This window comes from Mesoplodon densirostris, chromosome 3 (assembly GCF_025265405.1).
Source record: "Mesoplodon densirostris isolate mMesDen1 chromosome 3, mMesDen1 primary haplotype, whole genome shotgun sequence".
Classification (NCBI taxonomy): Eukaryota; Metazoa; Chordata; class Mammalia; order Artiodactyla; family Ziphiidae; genus Mesoplodon; species Mesoplodon densirostris.
In genome coordinates, this window is record NC_082663.1 from 163,499,280 (window position 1) to 163,520,267 (window position 20,988).

General features: G+C 40.3%; 1 protein-coding gene across 3 annotated transcripts in view; it reads right to left on the bottom strand.

The window, feature by feature from the left end:
- RANBP17 (RAN binding protein 17) overlaps positions 1–19,559 on the bottom strand; it is a 314,617-nt gene extending 295,058 nt beyond the window's left edge. For 2 of the 3 annotated variants that reach the window (XM_060092536.1, XM_060092535.1), the window contains exons 1-3: positions 19,436–19,559; positions 9,225–9,371; positions 4,470–4,560 (exon numbers count right to left, since the gene is read on the bottom strand). In XM_060092536.1, the coding sequence (XP_059948519.1) occupies positions 4,470–4,560; positions 9,225–9,371; positions 19,436–19,453 (256 nt within the window). In that variant the 5' untranslated portion in view covers positions 19,454–19,559. Of the gene's footprint in view, positions 1–4,469; positions 4,561–9,224; positions 9,372–19,435 lie in introns of those variants that run through there. The other variant, XM_060092537.1, reaches the window with a different exon arrangement.
- Between the last annotated feature and the right edge of the window lie 1,429 nt (positions 19,560–20,988).

Genomic DNA, 20,988 nt, shown 5'->3' on the forward strand with positions numbered 1-20,988 from the left:
AGAGTAGTAAGTCAAACCCAAGAAACTCATAAAGGAAACACATCATTTGTTGCTTGAAATTGTACAGTAGGTTTCTACTTTTCTCTTTTTTCCGAATTTCCTTTAATGAGTGTACTTTTTTTTTGAAAGTATCCATTTAAAAAACATAAGTGAAACAGACAATCTGAATAGGCCCATATCTATTAAATTAATTGAGTCAATAATTAATAACCTTCCAAAACAGCAAGCACCAGGCCCAGATGGGTTCACTGATGAATTCTACCAAACATTTAAGAAAGAAATTCTACCATTCTCTACAATCTCTTCCAGGAAAAAGAAGGAGAGGGAATTCCTCCTAACTCATTCTATGAGGTCAGCATTACCTTAACACCAAAACCAGACAAAAACATTACAAGAAAACTTGTAGTTGAGCCAATATCTCTCATCAATATAGAAACAAAAATCCTCAACAAATTATTAGCAAAGCAAATCCAACAATATATAAAAAGAGTTATATACCACAACCAAGTGGCATTTACCCCAGGTATGCAAGCATTGTTCAACATTTTAAAATCAATGAATGTAGTCCATCACATCAATAGGCTAAAGAAGAAAAATCACATGATCATAATTGATACAAAAAAAGGATTTCAAAATATCCAACAGCCATTCATGATAAAAACTCTCAACAAACCAGCAACAGAGAGGAATTTCCTCAACTTCATAAAGAACATCTACAAAAAACCACAGCTGATGAATAAAATCAAAGAAATAAATAAATGGAGATATATTCCATGTTCGTGGACAGGAAGACTCAATGTTGTTGAGATGTCAGTTCTTCCAGAACTGATTTATAGATTCAATGCAATCCCAATCAAAATCCCAGAAAGTTATTTTTTGGATATTGATAAATTGATTCTAAAGTTTATACAGAGAGGCAAAAGACCCAGAATAGCCTACACAATACTAAAGGAGAAGGACAAAGTTGGAGGTCTGACACTACCTAAGTTTAATTTTTATAAAACTATAATAATCAGGGCTTCCCTGGTGGTGCAGTGGTTGAGAGTCCGCCTGCCAATGCAGGGGACACGGGTTCGTGCCCCGGTCCAGGAAGATCCCTCATGCCGCGGAGCGGCTGGGCCCATGAGCCATGGCCCTGAGCCTATGCGTCCGGAGCCTGTGCTCCGCAACGGGAGAGGCCACAACAGTGAGAGGCCCGCGTACCGCAAAAACAAAAACAAAACAAAAAAAAAACTATAATAATCAAGACAGTGTGGTACTGGTGAAGAACAGACAAATAGATCAATGGAACAGAATAGAGAACCCAGAAAGAGACTCCCATAAATACAGTCAACTGATCTTTGATGAAGGAGCAAAGCTAATAAAACGGAGTAAAGATAGTCTTTTCAACAAATGGTGGCAGAAATGAACCTCCACATGCAAAAAAATGAATCTAAACACAGAACTTACACACTTCACAAAAATTAATTCAAAATGATCACAGCTCTAAATGTAAAATTCAAAACTATAAAAACTCCTAAAAGATAACAGGAATAAAATCTAGATGACCTTGGGTTTGGTGATGATTTTTTACAAACAACAACAAAGGCACAATCCATGAAAGAAATACTTGATAAGGTGGACTTCATTACAATTAAAAGCTTCTGCCCAAGAGAATGAGAAGACAAGCCACAAACTGGGAGAAAATCTTTGCAAAAGACCTATCTGATAAAGGACCATTTACTAAAATATACAGAGAATAAGGAAACAAACAACCTGATTTAAAAATAAGCAAAAGACCTAAACAGACACCTTATTAAAGAATATATACAGACAACAAATAAGCATATGAAAAGATGTGCAACATCATATGTCATTAGGAAACTGTAAATTAAAAACAGTAAGATTCTACTACACACCTATAAGAATGGTCAAAATCCAAAACACTGAAAACACCAAATGTTAGCAAGGATGTGGAAGAACAGGAATTCTCATTCATTGCTGATGGGAATGCAAAACTGGTACAGCCCCTTTGGAAGGCAGTTTGGTGGTTTCTTACAAATCTAAACATACTCTTACCATACAATCCAGCAATCACTCTCCTTGATATTTACCCAAATGAGGTGAGAACTTATGTCCACACAAAAACCCTGCTTTATAGCAGCTTTATTCGTAATTGCCAAAACTTGGAAGCAATGAAGGTGTACTTCAAAAGGTGAACAGATAAACTGTGGTACATCCAGACAATGCCACGTCAGTCAGCATTAAAAAGAAATGATCGGGCTTCTCTGGTGGCGCAGTGGTTAAGAATCTGCCTGCCAATGCAGGGGACACGGGTTCGAGCCCTAGCCTGGGAAGATCCCACATGCTGCGAACAACTAAGTCTGTGCACCACAACTACTGAGCCTGCGCTCTAGAGCTCACGTGTCTAGAGCCTGCGCTCCACGACCAGAGAAGCCACCGTGATGAGAAGCCTGTGCACTGCAGCAAAGAGTAGCCGCCGCTCACCACAAAGTAGAGAAAAGCCCGGGTGCAGCAACAAAGACCCGGTGCAGCCAAAAATAAAATAAATAAATTTTAAATAAAAGAAAGAAATGATCTACCAAGCCATGATAAAACATGGAGAACCTTAAATACATATTACTAAGTAAAAGAAGCCGATCTGAAAAGGCTACACACTGTATAATTTCAACTACATGCATTCGGGAAAAGGCAAAACTATGGAAAGAGTAAAAAAGATCAGTGGTCACCTGGAGTTAGAGGGGAGGGAGGGATGAATAGTTGGAACACAGTGGCTTTTTAGGGCAGTGAAACTATTCTGTATAATACTATAACGGGGGATATGTGTCATTTATACATTTATCCAAACCCACGGAATGCACAACACCAAGAGTGAACTCTAATATAAACTACGGACTTCGGGTGATGATGATGTGTCGGTGTAGGTTAATCAACTGTTATAAATGTACCCACTCTGGTGCAGTATGCTAATACTGGGGAAGGCTGTTCATGTGCGGGGCCAGGGTGTATATGGGAATTCTCTGTACTTTTTGCTCAATTTTGCTGTGAGCCTAAAAGTGCTCTAAAGAAATAAAGTCTGTCTAAAATGTGTGTGTTGGGCTTCCCTGGTGGCGCAGTGATTGGGAGTCCGCCTGCCGATGCAGGGGACGCGGGTTTGTGCCCCGGTCCAGGAAGATCCCACATGCCACGGAGCGGCTAGGCCCGTGAGCCATGGCCGCTGAGCCTGTGTGTCCGGAGCCTGTGCTCCGCAACAGGAGAGGCCACAACAGTGAGAGGCCCGCGTACCGCAAAAAAAAAAAATTAAAATAAAATACGTGTGTTTATGTGTATAAAAGTCAAACAAACAAAATCACAATGTTTTATGACAGGTTTATTAATGTTTGAATCCTTATTTTTTAAACTGTAAATTTCTCTTTTGCTTTCTTAAGCACACAAGTCCATGAGAACATGGCTAAATTCTCCTCTAGGTTTTCTTCAGCCTGGTAGGTTTTTTTTTTTTTTGGTAGATGTTCTTTATCAAGTTGAAGGAGTTCCCCTCTGTTATTAGGTACTTAAGAGAAATATCAGTCAAACATATGAGGCAAATGACAAATCATTGGGGGATTTGACCATTCAAACACTGAGCTTAAAGAACCATCATATATAATACTACACTTTAACTTTTCTTTTACACAAATATGAATCATGTAAACCTTGAGGCTGGAGAGCAGAAATGAGTCAACAGTCTATTATGAACAAAGATAACAAAAAAATTCCCATACCTCAACTATCAGAGTTTTGTCCATATGAAAAACAAATTCACACACTTAAAATATGAAAATACATTACTTCTGAAAGCATATTGGTACTTTATAGAATCACTTTTCCAATTACACTAAGTTCCTAGCACTGTTTATCCATATACACATTATTCTCCTAATTAGTAGGAATCTGCTTTTGATTTTATATGCATCCCATATGATTTTGATATAGGATCCTGAGAAATGCTGGAGAGTAGACTTCTTTCCCATCATTTAGCTGTATGTGATGTTAAGACAATCGCTAAGAGCAGGGACTCCACAAAAATTGTGTAAGTTTGAATCACAGCTCTACTTCTTGCTAGATGTGTGATGATCTTGGGCACATTATAGAGCCTATCAAATCTAATTTCCTCATTTATAAAATGAGGATAACAATAGCGCCCATCTCAGAAGTTTGGTAGATAAAATGAGATAGTGCAAATCTTAGTAAATAGTATAGACAATAAAATGCTAGTTATTATTTATTATCAAACTAAACAAATGCTTTTCTGACAACACATTTTTGTATAACACATCGTTATTTATCACTACATGTGTAAAGGAGACTGGACTACTCATCTTTATAAATGACAATAAAATAACTTGCATGCCTGTTAACCGTTTAGCATATGTAAGAGCAAAAATTATTTTTAAAGTGCAATTTGATAAAAAGCATAATAAACCACTTACTGATATCTATTCTTTGTTCAATCGGCAAAGGACTGACTCGGCTAATAAGTTTTGAAAGACATGTTGCTGCAAGGAGTTGAGCATAGGATGTCTGTAAAGAAATATAAATTTTAATAGATTAATCAAAATACTATGATAAGGGGACTTCCCTGGTGGAGGAGTGGTTAAGAATCCGTCTGCCAATGCAGGGGACATGGGTTCGATCCCTGGTACGGGAAGATCCCACATGCCGCGGCGCAACTAAGTCCACGCGCCACAACTACTGAGCCTACGCTCTAGAGCCAGCGAGCCACAACTAGTAAGCCTGTATGCTCTAGGGCCCGCGTGCCGCCACTACTGAAGCCCACGCACCTAGAGCCCGAGCTCCGCAACAGGAGAAGCCACCCAGCTCGCTGCAACTAGAGAAAGCCCACGCGCAACAACGAAGACCAAACGCGGCACTGGCAGATTTACAAGGGATAAAACACACACACACACACACACACACACACACACACACACACACACACACACACACACACACACACCCTCACACACACACACCCTCACACACACCCTCACAAGGGTGGGGTAGTTGAGGAAGGTACAGGTAGCCTTTTCAACCAGCAAGCAGTTGTTGGGCTACTGAAGCCCGCGCACCTAGAGCCCATCCTCCGCAAGAGGAAAAAGATGATTAGGAGCAAGTTCAAAAAAAATACACTTACCGTGTCTACATACTCCTGCATGTTCTGCCCTCTGATTACCTCTTTAAATTCATCTGGTTCCACTCTTTGCTATCCTCTGACCACAACAGCCCTCTTTCAGTTCCTTTCAAGGCCTTTCCCACCCTGACCTCCTCACTCCTTCATATCCATGCTGGTTGTATTCACTCTGGCCACCAATTGTCTTAACTTCATAGCATATTCAGTCCTTCAAAATCTGATTCAGTTATTCACTCTACCCCCAGCAATCTCTTGTAAAGATAGCTCTATTTTTTTTTTCTCTAGACCAGAGGTCAGCAAACTAAGGCCTGTGGACCAAATCCGGCCTGTTTTTGCAAGGCCCATGAGCTATGTATGGATTTTACTATTTTAAACAGTTGGGAAAAAAATCAAAAGAATAATATTTTGTGACATGTGAAAAGTACATGGAATGCAAATTTCAGTGTCCATAAATAAAGTTTATTAGAACACAGCCACACGCACATAGTCTGCTTTCAGACTATGACAGCAGAGTCAAATAGTTAAAACAGTATATGGCACTCACTGCCTCCTACTGCTGCTCAGTGCACTATAAACCGCAGTGAGGTACTTACTAACTTCACAGCACAGAGTGCCATGAGTATCACCATGACGTGACATGCACCTTTTATTATTACCAGTGCATATCTGTTATGTCAAAACAAGAAAAGATGGAAAGGCACTTCAAATGTCTAACTTTTAAGGCACAGTGGAATGTGGATCATTTTGTTACTGAATCAGATGGCAAAGCAATGTGCTTTTCATGCAATTGTACTATAGCTGTCCTAAAAGAATACAACATATGTTGACCATATCATACCAAGCACTCATGTCAGTATTCCTAACTCACAGGTAATCAATAGTCAGAAAAAAGGAGAAAATTTAAGACAGAATATCTATAACAGTGAAATTTCTCCACAAAAAAATAAAGTGAGGCTGCAACCAAAGTTAGGTTTTGAAATGGCTCATTTGTTAGCCAAGTAAGGAAAGCCACTTACCAACAGAGTTAATTAAATCACCATTATTTTATTGCAGTAGCCAAAGTTACACATGCAGAGAACATAAACTTCAGACTACTAGACTTTCAGTGAGAATAAGGCCCAGATAGTTGAAGATATTAGAGCAACATCAAAATTCAATTTCAAACCGGGTGAATGATTTGGAGGTTCTCCCTAGTTCTTGATGAGTCACAGATGTTACCAACATGTACTGCTCATACTGTTACCGACATTATCTGTTTATTCCAGAAGTCAATGCTAAGTTTGAAGTGACTAAAGAATTAATCTCTATGAAGAGTCTGCATGCAATTACTGGTCAGAATATTTTGAAAGAAGTTGAGAAAATGCTAATTCTGTACAACCTGAAGTAGTTGCTAAAATGTGCCACAAGTGGTGGTAAAAAGAAAAGACTTAAGTGGACAAATTTACAAAGCTTGTAAAAATGTGAGACTAAAGCCTGTGGTTATTCATTTTATTATTCATCAGTAGGTACTTTGTAGTAAATATTTTAATCTATCATGTGTTAATGAATCAGCAGTGTTAACAGTGGACTTCAGGGACTTCCCTGGCAGTCCAGTGCTTAAGACTTTGCCTTCCAGGGACTTCCCTGGTGGTGCAGTGGTTATGAATCCACCTGCCAATGGAGGGGACAGGGTTCAAGCCCTGGTCCGGGAAGATCCCACATGCCGCAGAGCAACTAAGCCCGTGCACCACAACTATTGAACCTGTGCTCTAGAGCACGCAAGCCACAACTACTGAGCCCACGTGCCACAACTACTGAAGCCCACAAACCTAGAGCCCATGCTCCACAAGAAGAGAAGCCACCACAATGAGAAGCCCGCGCACTGCAATGAAGAATAGCCCCCACTCGCCGCAACTAGAGAAAGCCCGTGCGCAGCAACGAAGACCCAATGCAGCCAAAACTAACTTAATTAATTAAAAAAAAAAAAAAGACTTTGCCTTCCAATGCAGGGGGTGCGGGTTCGATCCCTGGTCGGGGAGCTAAGATCCCACATGCCTTGTGGCCAAAAAACCAGAACATAAAACAGAAACAATATTGTAACAAATTCAATAAAGACTTTAAAAATGGTCCACATCAAAAAATAAAAATCTAAACAAAAAAATCTAAACAAAACAAAACAAAAAAACAGTGGACTTCAATTCACTTTCATGAATTCATCTTCAGTTCTGAAAATTTCTGTCAGAAATAGAAGCTGAAAATTCTGACTTGCCCTACTGCACAGTAGTTCAATAGCTTGGCAGTGGTAAAGTTTTACTGCAATTTTTTCTTGCTCAGGACTGAGAATGAAATTTTTCTGAATGAGAAGAACCATTTTTATCCACTATTGTTGAACATTAAATAGCTTCTGAAGTTAGTTTTTGCTTCAAACTTGATAATGTCTCTTAATGAATTCAACCTAAAGTTACAAAATTGTCTAAAAGGCAAACAGTGCTTAGTACTAATGTGAAACTTACAATGCAATAAAGTTACTCTAATCACAACTAACATTGATTGAATCACAAGTAATATCAAGGGCCTCCCTGGTGGCGCAGTGGTTGAGAGTCCGCCTGCCGATGCAGGGGACACGGGTTCGTGCCCCGATCCCGGAGGATCCCACATGCCGCGGAGCGGCTGGGCCCGCGAGCCATGGCCGCGGGGCCTGTGTGTCCGGAGCCTGTGCTCCACAACGGGAGAGGCCACAGCAGTGAGAGGCCCGCGTACAGCAAAAAAAAAAAAAAACAAACAAACAAGTAATATCAAGCTGCTTTATATACTTTCCACACGTCAAATATTAAAACAAGCAGCAAGATCTCTATTGCTGAGTATATTTTCTGAGCTCAAACTATGTTCCAGCAGCACTTTTTTTCAGACCTTGTTGCAAATGCAAAGGAAATTTCCATATTTCAAAATCCATTTAACTGCGCAATTGAGGAGCCTCCACCTAACCTTCAATTGGAAGTGATTAATCTAGAATGTAATGACATCCTAAAAGACAAATATCAAGAGAAGTTTTAACAAAACTCTATACATGCCTTCTAAGTGATGAATATGCTTAATTAAAATCATGCTCATCAGCTGATATCAATATTTGGTAGTACCTATCTGTGTGAAGAGACATTTCCAAAAATGAAATCTGTAAAATCTCATTACAGATCAGTATTAACATATGAACATTTGTAATCAATGCTAATGATAGGAAATACTAACTCTGAACCCCAGTTAAGCAAAATGTCATCCCCAAAAGAATTATTCCATTCCTTTCATCAGTAGACTTATACTACAAAAAAAACTGTACTCAATTATTGTATTTTAAAATTCATAAATAAACTTTGTGGAAATTTGTTTTCTCTCTTCTAATAGGCATATTTATAAAACATCCTTGATTTTGCCTCTTGGCCCACAAAGTCTAAAATATTTACAATCTGGACCTTTACAGAAAAAGTTTGCCAACCTCCGCTCTATAGATCCTACAGTCTCCTACTGTAGTGCTTACCATATCATTCCATAGCTCTTTATTTATAGTGATACATCTATGCCTTCCCAACTAAACTATGAGTTACTTTAATGCTTGTAAATAAAGCAGGTAGGTAGTACAGTGCCTGGTTTTACACTTAAATACTTGCTAAATGATGTTGAATGAATGGCTATGGATCTCTAGGAGAGAGGCAGGCAAGAAGTGATCAGCATTCCTCTGAATCATTCCTTCACATTTCAAAGTTAATTACAATCTGCCTCTCCCACCTAGATTTTTAATTCCAACTTTCTAAAAATGTAACTTTTGCCACTGGTAGAAGACATAAAAAGGGGCCAAGAGGAATCAAGAATGTATTTTGATTCATGCCTGTTTTCACCTCCTGGGCTCTTCCCTAAGTTTTCTTTCCCGGCTTTCCAATTCTTCAACAGTGAAATAAACTACAGTAAAAAGACATATGGTAATACCTATCAGTTAACCTACATTGCTAACCTACATGCATTCATTAACACTGACATATACCTACCGATCTTTCATTGTTAATTGCTGTTATCAAATACTTACTGTTCCTTGTTCTAATAAAAGTTGACACTTGCTGAGACATTCTGGGCTGTCAATAAGTTCCAGGAGTGCTTTCTCAGCCTCTATTCTTTGTGTAAGATCAGTCCCTATGTAGAGATGAGTACATAATACTTCCAATTCAGCCAAACTCTTAAGAAGAAAAAAAAAAAAATTAACATTTTACTTGAGTGAAAAAAAATAAGGTAAATATATTAATCACAGGAAACAAGGAATGCAAATATCATGTGTGTATTCATCAAATCAATAAATGTTTATTGAGCTACAACTACTTACTAGGGGTCACAGTGGTGAACAAAAAAAAAAGGCAAACCTCCTACCTCTAAATTATTTAAATTGATAGTTCTGTGATGGAAAAGTAAGAGTACAGAAAGAGGAGGACTTGTCTAATCCAAGGGGTTTAAAAAGGCTGGCCTAAAGTATATAGTAACATTTATGCTGACCTGATAGGGTAAGCCATATGAAAAAGACTAGACAGCAGTTCAGGCAAAGACACAGCATTTACCAGAGACCAGAATAGAGCGTAATCATTTCAAAGCATTAAAAGGTCAGTATGACTGGTAGACAGACAGCCAGGAGGAGTTGCCAAAAGAAGCTAAAGAGATGGGTAAGGGGAATTATCATGTGCAAGTTGCAGACATTATGCCAATTTACATTCTTTTTAAGATTATAAGAACTTCAATGGTTCCATCTATATAAAAGAAAAGATATAAATATACGCTGATGTGGGTCTTCAGAACTAATGACTCATAGTGCTGCAGGTGAACTATGGCATGATTCTCAGGAACTATGACTTGGTCCCATGTTACTTATAGCAGTGTAATAACTAGCTATCGTCTTCTAGGCTCCTATTTTACAGACATAAAGAATAATTCATTCTGGCTATCATCAGAAAGAACTCAAATAACAAATGTTGGCAAGGATGTGGAGAAAAGGGAACTCTCATACACTGTTGGTGGGAATGTAAAGTGGTGCAGCCACTGTGGAAAACAGTATGGAGGTTCCTCAAAAAACTAAAAGGAGAACTACCATATGACCCAGCAATTCCACTCCTGGGTATATATACAAAAAAAAAAAAAAAAACCCACCGAAAACACTAATTCAAAAAGAGACATGTGCCCCAATGTTCATAGCAGCATTATTTACAATTGCCAAGATATGGAAGATACCTAAGTGTCCATCAACAGATGAATGGATCAAGAAGACGTGGTATATATATATACAATGGAATATCCCTCAACCATAAAAAAGAATGAAATTTTGCCACTTGCAGTAACATGGATGGACTTGGAGGGCATTACGCTAAGTGAAGTAAGTCATACAGAGAAAGACAAATACTGTGTGATATCACTTATATGTGGAATCTAAAAAATAAAACATACTAGTGAATATAACAAAAAAGAAACAGACTCACAGATACAGAGAACAAACCAGTGGTTACCTGTGGTGTAGAGAGAGGTAATATAGGGGTGGGGGAGTGGGAGGTACAAATTACTGGGTGTAAGATAGGCTACAATGATATGCTGTACAACACAGGGAATATAGTCAATATTTTATAATAACTGTAAGTGAAGGGTAATCTTTAAAAATTGTATTAAAAATATAAAGGGAGGACAAACAAGCCAATTTAAAAAATAGAAAAGAATAATTCATTCTGTTTATAAATATAATCTAATCTGAAGATATAGGACACGTGGATAAAATCTGAAAGAAAAAATTCTAAATGAGTTCAGTATTCCTCTCAGCTTTAGAGAATTTTTGTTAAAGGTGTCTTACTAAAACTACTTCAGTTTGAACTTAGAGAATTATTCTTTGGAGGACAAAAAAGAACTGGCACAGATTTCAACGTCAGGTGGGCATATGAAGGTAATGGGATATTCATAAAGAAATACTATTTTTTATCTTTTCTGACCTGAATTTTTATGTGGCAGCCTTACAGCTACACTAATCTAAACATTCCGTCAAATGCATATACCTTTGCCTAACAGGAATACATAAGAAACACTGAAATGAAACCTCCTCTAGCTCCCTTTATTCTTTTTACTTCTCTCTCCTTAGTTTCTTTATGGCATTTTCCACTTCTCTATCCAGCTCAGAGCCCAACATCTCAGATTAGGGAATTTTTTGCTAGAGTGAAAATAAAAGTACAAACGAAAGGTTTCAAAAGGATAAATTAGGATAAAGGATGGCAAAAATGAACCACGTTTTAAACATTTCCTCTACCTAGATTGGCCCAAGAAGCCCTCAGAGTGCTACTACATACTGTTCATCATATTAAAATGCATAGAAAATTTATGGTTCATGAATACATATGAATTCCCATATTTCCTCCAAGGGTAAGAAACACAAAAATGAAAAGAGCTACCTTTTTCCCTCTCATGACTCATGATCAACCTCAGAAACCTTTTCCTTCATCTAATAAATTTGAAGGGCTAAATTTTAGAGCTGATAATACTCAGAATAATTTAACAATAAACTGATCCTGCTGTCACACATTCATCTAGGTCTTCGAGTCTCTGAAGAAGTAGACTTTTTGAGCATAAAAAAGAACGAAGCCAGAAATACTGAGAAAACCTAACTGCTGAAAAACAAAAGGTCAGCTCAGAGGATTAAATGAGTTAGGGCCACATAACTTCTAGCACACATTACACACTACAAACGTTAGCTGTTTATTATTAGTATCACCTAATAAGAATATTGTAAAAGGTAGAATTGTATCCTCCTAAAAGATATATCCAAGTCCTAACCACCAGTACGTTTGAATTATTTGGAAATAGGGTCTCTGAAAATCCTTAATTAAGGATCTAGGGATGAGATCATCCTGGATTTAGGGCGGGCTCTAAATCCAATGATTTGTAAGTAAGAGAGAGGGACATTTGAGATGCAGAGACACAAGAGAAAAGGTCATACAAAGGAGGCAAAGATTGGGGTGATGCACCTACAAGCCAATGGACCATGGACTGCAAGCAGCTATCAGAAACTAGGGACAAAGCACAGAACAGTTTCTCCCTCAAGCCCTCCAAAAAGAGACCAACCCTGTCAGCATATTAATTTCAGACTCTGGCCTCCATAAGTATAAAAGAATAAATTTTCTGGGACTTCCCTGGTGGTCCAGTAGTAAAGAATCCGCCTTCCAATGGAGGGAATGCGGGTTTGATCCCTGGTCGGGGAAATAAGATCCCACAGGCTGTGGGTCAACTAAGCCCAAGAACCACAACTACAGAGCCCACGCACCCTGGAGTCTGCACACCACAACTAGAGAGAGAAAACCTGCAGGCCACAACTAGAGAGAAGCCTGCACGCTGCAATGAGATCCTGCATGCTGCAACTAAGGCCTGACGCAGCCCCCAAAAATAAAGAAAATAAATAATAAATAAAATAAAATAAAAATATAAAGCTAAAATAGCTTCTAAAAAAAAAGAATAAATTTTCATTGTTTTAACCCACCCAGTTTGTGGTAATTTGTCATAACAGCCCCAAGAAACTAACACAAACATTAATATTAATCAATTCAGTGGCACCTAAGTAAATCTATTTGGAAAGATTCTGAAAAAGTTCTGGAATTTTGTCTTTTTTGCTATACCGATTTAGTGAACTCCAACAGAGAACAAGTCTGAAGTGTATTTAAAAAGTATTTGTTTATAACAATGTCCCAAATGCCTTTCAAATTATTAACCACCAAAAGGCAGTGAAAGATAAAAAGGTAAAGGTGTGAACTTTCTTTTAAGAAAGACTGAAACAAAGTGGAAAAAATTAAGTTATTCTTTCACTGTAATGATAACAATTAAATAAAGGCCTAGCATACTATTTATAAATCTTTTTAGAGAAAAGGATACATACACAAAGATCCTTACCCTGTGGATTATCTAAACATTTCAAGTAGTTAAACTTGTGATGACTGCTGAGTGACCAAGCAATCTTCTGATTAGCAGTTGATTTTCCAGAAAATCTGTCTATAAAGAGAGACTATTTTTCATAGTGAACTGATAAACTGCATCTTAGTTTTATAAACTGATGTCTGAGAATATGGTTAACATAAGAATGCCTCAGAGAAATGGATCCCTTCTCAACTTGTTGACAAATCGGGTTTGAGTTATTAAAGCTTCTACATGGCTTCATATCACCATAAGAAGCCCATATAAATAAATAACAGGTAAAACAAGTAGAAATGGGTATCACCTAACTCCCATCGATAAACTATCAAACATAAACAGACAGCACCCAACTTCCATAGCCTAGGAGACAATGACATAACCCTGCCTACAGTCTAAATACCTTCCAAGTTATTCTGGACTCATTTCTGCACTTTGCACTTGACATACAATTAACCAGTAAATGATGTGACTTCTTTCTACCCAGTAATTCCCATCATGTATCCATCAACAGGTAAATGCCTAGTAAAAGAAGCAAGACAAAAAGAGTATATATTGTATGGTTCTATAGTGAAAGAAAGCAGATCAGTGGTTTCAGGCTGGGGAGGGAGGAGAGAGTGGGAGAAAAGGATAGGGAAGCAGCAAGGGGGGATTACAAAGGAGCGCAAGGAAACTTTGGGGGGGTGATAGATATGGTCATTATCTTGATTTCCAAGATGGTTTCACAGTTAATATACTTACGCCAAAATTCATCCAAAAGGACATTTTAAGTATGTGCAGTTTATTATTTGTCAATTATACCTCAAGAAAGCTGGAAAAAAATGAAGGTTTTTTGTCCTAGGGAAAAATGTCCCCTAATAATAAAACAATAAATCGATGAACCACAAAAAAATCCCAGCTCAATTAAATTTAAACTCCTTTCAATTACTTCCCTGTATCTTTCCTGCCTTCTGGAATTAAGCTTCTTGACTACCATTAATAGAAAGTGCCTTTATCTTAAAGTTACTCATTTTCCATAAACTCTTTGTTTTTTCCTCCCTTTACTACCTTTTCCCGAGCATACCTGAGGGTTTATTTCTGGGCCTCTTAAAACTCCTCCTTCTACAATGAATTGGATCATATTTGTTTTAGTGCTTTATAGGTTTACAAAAGTGTTTCCATTTTCTATTTTTTAAACCAATTCTAAAAAGTAGACTCCCGTAAAGTACATATTTTTAGCACACCATTTTACTGACAAAAAAAAGAACTGAGGCTGAGAGATCAAATACATACATATACACACATATATATATCTACACACACACACACACACACACATGTTGCTCAAGATAAGAGTAAATGGTCAATTCTGAGCCACATACAAATCTGTGGGCCCCAAGCACATGCTGTCTCCTCAGCACCTTGCCATCTTACCACCCTTTACTTTAGTCATCATGTACCTGCAGGTGATGTCCTAGTCCACACTTTCAACTGTCTATTCACCACCTTTATATTTATCTACAAACTTCTTCTTCTTGGAAATCCAGAAAGATGTTGAAAACAGCCCCAAAATGTCAGGAACTGAATTGGACATATTTCCCACAGATTTTCACATCAAGTGTCCCTTTGTTTTCAGTGGTTTCGGAGGTGTAGACCAGAATCTAGATTTACAATCTTGATGTTATCTTTTACTTTTCCTTCTCCTTAGTCCCTCCTATATAGTTAAGAGTTTGGCCTTGCCCAAAGAAACAGTCTGGTCTTTGCCCTCAGATTCTGGGAGGTAATCTACGTCTATGATAGGAATGTTTTTGTTCAGGGCAGGGGTGGTGTGTGTGTGTGTGTGTGTTTGTGTGTGTGTGTGTGTGTAGCAGACCACACCCCATACTCGTAAATTGGTGGCTGGCCATACCAAAGACCAACCCTGTGTTTTAGGGTGGGGACTTTATTTATTTATTTTTTTTTTTGCGGTACGCGGGCCCCTCACTGCTGTGGCCTCTCCCGCCGCGGAGCACAGGCTCCGGATGCGCAGGCCCAGCAGCCATGGCTCACGGGCCCAGCCGCTCCGCGGCACGCGGGATCCTCCCGGACCGGGGCACGAACCCGTGTCCCCTGCATCGGCAGGCGGACTCTCAACCACTGCGCCACCAGGGAAGCCCCGGGTGGGGACTTTAGATTGCTCAGTATCATCTGACCTAAAGACTGAGCTCAATCATGTGGCAACCAACCAGTCAATCAATGACTACATAAAGAAGCTCCAATAAAAACTCCAGAACTCAAAGCTCAGGTGCACTTCCCTGGTTTGCAATACTTGGTGCTTACTGCCACACATATATGCTGGGAGAGTAACATGTCCTGAGGACAACAAAAGCTTTGTTTGAGAACCTTCCCAGATTCTGCCTTATGTATCTCTTCTTTAATCAATTTTAATCTGCATACTTTCCTGATAATAAACTGAGTATGACAGCTTTCAGTGAATTCTGTGAGTTCTTCTGTTAAACTATCAAACCTGAGAGTGGTACTGGGAAACCCCCAAATATGCAGGTGGTGTCAGAAGTGAGAACAGTCTTGTGAACTGTGCCCTCAAACCTCGCAGTCTGGCTAATTCCAGGTACCTACCTAATTTATCCCAAAGTCCTACCAATTCTTTTAAAATAAAGACTCAGACTCAACACCTCTACATGATATTCATAGACAGTAGACCAATAGAAGAGTATTTTCCAACTGTGGCCTACAGTGCCCAGGATTTCTTTAGGGGCTTCTTTGGGAATCAGAGTGGAAGCTTTGGAATCTGTCCAATTACTTTATTAAGTGACCTCAAGCAAATTATTTAAATTTTCTAAACCTCACTTTTGAAACTGCAGGTAGTAATATCCACCATCTAAAATAATTGTGAAGATTCCATCTAAAATAATTGCGAAGATTAAGACAGAAAAGACGAGAGAAAGCTTAATCCAGCTCCTGGCACACAGCAGATCTACACAAATTGTAAATAATCTCTTCAGTTAATTATAAAACGCCACATTGGTCTTTTGTCTATAGTTTCTCCCATTCAACTCCATACAGGATGATCTTTTCCAAACCCCTTTCTCATCATGTTACCATCGTATTGAACTATAATAGTTCACAATCACATCTAGATCATATCAGGTATGCCTAATCATATCAGAATGCCTGGCTGGCTATTAAGCATGACTATAGTCCCAGGTTCTGGAATAATCCTGAAAGCTAAAAAGATCGACCAACTGCATCTCCTAAATTTTTCCTAATGTTATCTCTTGATTCTCATCAAGGTCCTTCTGTTAAATCTTAAGTGCCTACCTCCTACTTGGTCCCAGAAGTATCTTTCCTCACTCGGTCCCCTACCCTCTAATCTGGACTGTCCCCTCTCAGATAATCCAGATCCATTTCTTCCTTTGGGACAGAGTACCCTAACCCACAGCTTCCTAACCAGAATGCATGTGCCTTGAATGAGTTATAGTATGTCAGGGACATTGATCCCCTTGTCCTCCAGTCAGGCTTTTGGTTATGTGCAGTTTATGTCAATGAACCACACAATTACCATTTTTTATGTGTGCCATGATGTGAAAAAGATTGTGAAGCGGTGACCTAGCTTCCCCTTACATAAATCCACTTATTTACTTAACAAAATGGCATAATTTTTCACTAACTTCCCTGTTGGGTAGATGACAGTAAGATATTGGTATGAAAGAATGTGGAATCATGAGTTATTAAGACTACTCTAATTCTGTAGCCTTGGGCAAGTCACAGTTGTTCTAAGACTCAGTGTCTTCAGGGATAAAATGTATATATGCACATAAGTAGGGGGATTGGCTCCAGGACACGCTGCAGATACCAAAACCCAAAGATGTTCATGTACCTTATATAAAATGGCATAATATTTGCCTATAACCTCTATACATCTTCTCAAATACTTTAGATCATCTCTAGATTACTTATAATACCTAATACAATGTAAATGCTATGTAAATAATTGTAAATTCAATGTAAATCCTATGCAAATAGTTGTCAGTGTGCAGCAAATGGAAGTTTTTTGGAGCTTTCTGGAATTTTAAAAATATTTTCAATCTACAGTTGGTTGAACCCACAGATGCAAAACTCAGGGATACAGGAAGCCGACTGTATATGCACACCTCTCAAGCTAGTTGTGGGGCTGAACATCTACAACAAGCATGTGAAATTCAAAATGCTAGGTACCAGGTATCATTAGTAATAAATGCTCCTTGAGTTAAATGGGTAACAATATGATCCATATGCTGAAAACAATTCAAACTGAGAAGGTTCAGAGCGTAATTCTGGCCCCCCAAATCATCAGGTCTTTTATTTGTCCAACTCCACTTTTAAGCTTCCCAGAACTGCTGTGAAATACATTCCTAGGAAACCAATTTGGGTAGTTTTGGCATTAGCAGCTAATTTTTCCACCACTACCTAAGTATGAAGAAATCTTCCAGACTGGGTAATTTACTATTATGCATCATCTTTCCAAGTCTGAAACCGTTCCAAACTTCCACCATAATTTTTTTTTTTTTTTTTTTTTTTTGGCTGTGCTGGGTCTTTGATGCAGTGCGTGGGCTTAGTTGCATGTGGGATCTTCGTTCCCTAACCAGGGATCAAACCCGCATCCCCTGCATTGGAAGGTAGATTCTTAACCACTGGACCGCCAGGGAAGTCCCCAAAACTTCCACCACAGTTTTTAATTGCCTTCAAGACTTACACCTGAATCATGAACATCTGTTTACCTATTTACAGTCCCGAAGTCCTCCCTGTGAAATTCCTCCTGTGAAGATTTCCAAAGGGCATATTTACTAAAGTGGTAATAAATAACATTATTTTGACCTGGAGACCCTTAGAAATGGCAAGGAGTCAAAAGGTAATGTGTCAGGCTTACTACCTCCTGAGCTGTCAATTACCTGATAGGAGAGCGGCTGGCTGAAAAGAAAAGACCCTTTGGAAGAATCAATAATTAAGTAATGAGTCACTGTAGTCACAGGGGATCCAAAGAAATCTACAAAGGGTTGGGACACTTAGATACACTGTCACCGTATTATGAGATTGCCTACCTCTCCAAGGTCATCTCCTGCCTCCACAGGCTTCCCTGCTCCCTTCCCTTTTATATGAACCTTACGCTCCAGCCAAACCGAACTTCCTGCAGTGTGCCATGTTCTTCCACAATTCTTTGACTTGGCTCACACTGTCGTTTGGCCTCTATACTCTTCTCTTCCTCTTCGCCTGGCCAACTCCTACAATTCTTTCAGGATCCACTAGACTGCAAGTTTCCTGAGTGTACATATCATAAAGTTTTGCTAGAGCTATATCTTAAGGGCCTAGCATAGTAGGGACTACAATAAATTAGTGGATGAACAGAAGCTCAAAAAGCTTGCCTGAGAAGCACAGCAGCTCTGCCTCACTCCTTCCCAACACACACACACACACACACACATGGTTGACTGCCCCTTTTCAATGTTCCCATGATATCCTGTGATTAATTCTATCGTATCATTTTTCACATGTACTATATGATTATCCGTGAATTCCATGAGGGCAAGTATGGTAAGATGATGTAATCCTTTATCCCAGAACTTTGCACCGTGCTTGAGACACGTGGGGGGCGGGGGGAGGCTCTATAAATGTTTGTTGTATGAATAACTGGATGCATATGCTAGAGCGCCCGAGAATACGTGAGCCTTCCTCCAGCCCGCGTCCCATCCAGACCATCTCTGCGCTCCTAGCGCGCGTCCTGCCCCCCGTTTCCTCCTCCAATGAAGCTGCTGCAGAGCCCTCCTTCGCAACTCCCCATATACACAGCCCCTGCCCGCTCTGGCCAATTAAAGTCCAACTGCTGCGCCCTCCATCGGCGGACCCAGGCCCCTTTCTCGAGCTCCGTATGAACTGTGTGGAGGCAGACGATGGAACCGCGGCCCACGACGCGGCGGGAAGGCTGGTCCGGCCGGGCTCCCACCTGCTAGGGCGCCGCCGAAGCCTCCGTGCGCGCCGTGCGGCGGCACAGGGGAGAGCGGGCTCCCACGCGGCCGGTCCTCAGCATCCGCACCTCCCCTGAGGGGCGAGCTCCAGCCTGGCCCCTGCCCCTCCACCCGTCAACCCCAAGCTCTGGCCGCCCCTTCTTCGGGCCCGGGCCCGGAGTGTGCAGCCCAAGCCAGTGCGTGGGTCCCTGGCCGGGGACGGGGGCTGGGGCTCCGAGGCACCGGCCCGCGACCCCGCGGCCTCCGCCACCGGCCTCGGCCCTCAGTCTCCAGACCCCAGCGTCCCGCCGGGTTCCCGGGGCGGCTGACCGGCGGAGTGAGAACCCGCGGCGCAAAGCGCACTGACCTGAAAGTGCAGCGCCATTTTCCCGGGAGGCGGCGCCAGTCGGCGCCCCGAGCGCCCGAGGGGAGGGAGCGTAGGCGGGCGTCGCAGAAGCCCCAGCAGCCCGCTGGGTCCCTGCGCCACTCGCTGGCTCGCTCGCTGGCTCGGCCGAGCTGCCGTCGCGTCCGAAGCTCCGGACTGAGCGGCGTTGACGGGGCGGGACTGGGTAACGGAGGCGGTGCGCGCGGGGCGGGCCCGAGAGGGGCGGGGCCGGGGGCCAGGAATCTCAACCGCTACCACCCCCACCACCCTCCCCGTTCTCATGCTTCAACTGCCTCAGGTGAGTCGTGACTTCAGACCTCCGGCCCTTGAGGCAACCACCACCATCAACTGTCAGCCATGACCCCTGACCTTACATCTCCCACAGACTCTCTTGACCTCTAACCCCTAGAGCATAGCTATTGCCCACGCCTTCTAACTCCCCCATCTCCACATCTTTTCTTGTCCCCTAACACCTACTTGCCAATGACAGATCAGCCATAACCTTTGACTCCTACATGCCAGCTGCTGTCCTTGATCCCTGACTCCCAGAACCCAGCTTTCACTTTTTTTAAAACTTTATTTTGGTTAAAATTAAACTGACAGTATCTACTACATATTGTTAAGTTATAAAATTCTAGTTCAATCCTTGTCTAGATTTCATTTAACATGAACTTATATTTTACACTGAATGATTCCATTGGAATGAGAATTTATTTGAGGAGAAGTAGGTCAAAGTCACTCCTTTCTGAAGGAGTTCCTCCTGAAGTTTGACACTTCCAGTTGGGGGTCATTGCACTTTAGTGTGAAAAATTCCTTTAATACTTCTTATAGTTCATGTTTACTAGTGGCAGATTCTCTCAGCTTTTGTTAACATGAAAACGTCTTTATTTCACTTACATTTTTAAAGGATAGTTTTGTTGGGTATAGAATTCTATTTTGGCTTTTTAAATTTTTTTTTCAGCATTTAAAAAATGCCTTTCTCTTGATTTCTGGTTACCATTGTTTCTGTTCAGAAATTAGCCATCAGTCTGATTGCTGCTCCTCTGAAGGTAATATGTCTCCTTCTCCCACCCCTGGCTACTTTAAAATTTTTCTCTTTCTTCTGGTCTTTAGCAGTTTGAGTGTGATATAACTCTGTGTGTGTGTGTGTTCCTGCTTGGGGTTCATAAAGCTTCTTAAATATGAGATCTGATGGGGTTTTTTTTATCAATGTCTGAAAATTCCCAGTCAGTATTTCTTTAAATACTGTTTCTGTCCCTTTCTCTCTCTCTTCTCCTTCTGAAACCCCAAGTACATGTGTGTTAAACCTTTTAGAGTTTTCCATATGTCTCTTATACTCTTTTCTGTGTATTTTGTCTTTTTTTCCTGTCATGCTTTAATCCACATATTTTTACTGACCTTTCACCCAAGTCAGTAGAAACTCTATTCTGCTGTGTCTGAGCTGGTATACAACCCCTCTGTTGAATTCTTAATTTTAGTTATAATATTTTCAGTTCCAGAATTTTCATTTGACTCCTCCCTTTCCATTCTTTGAA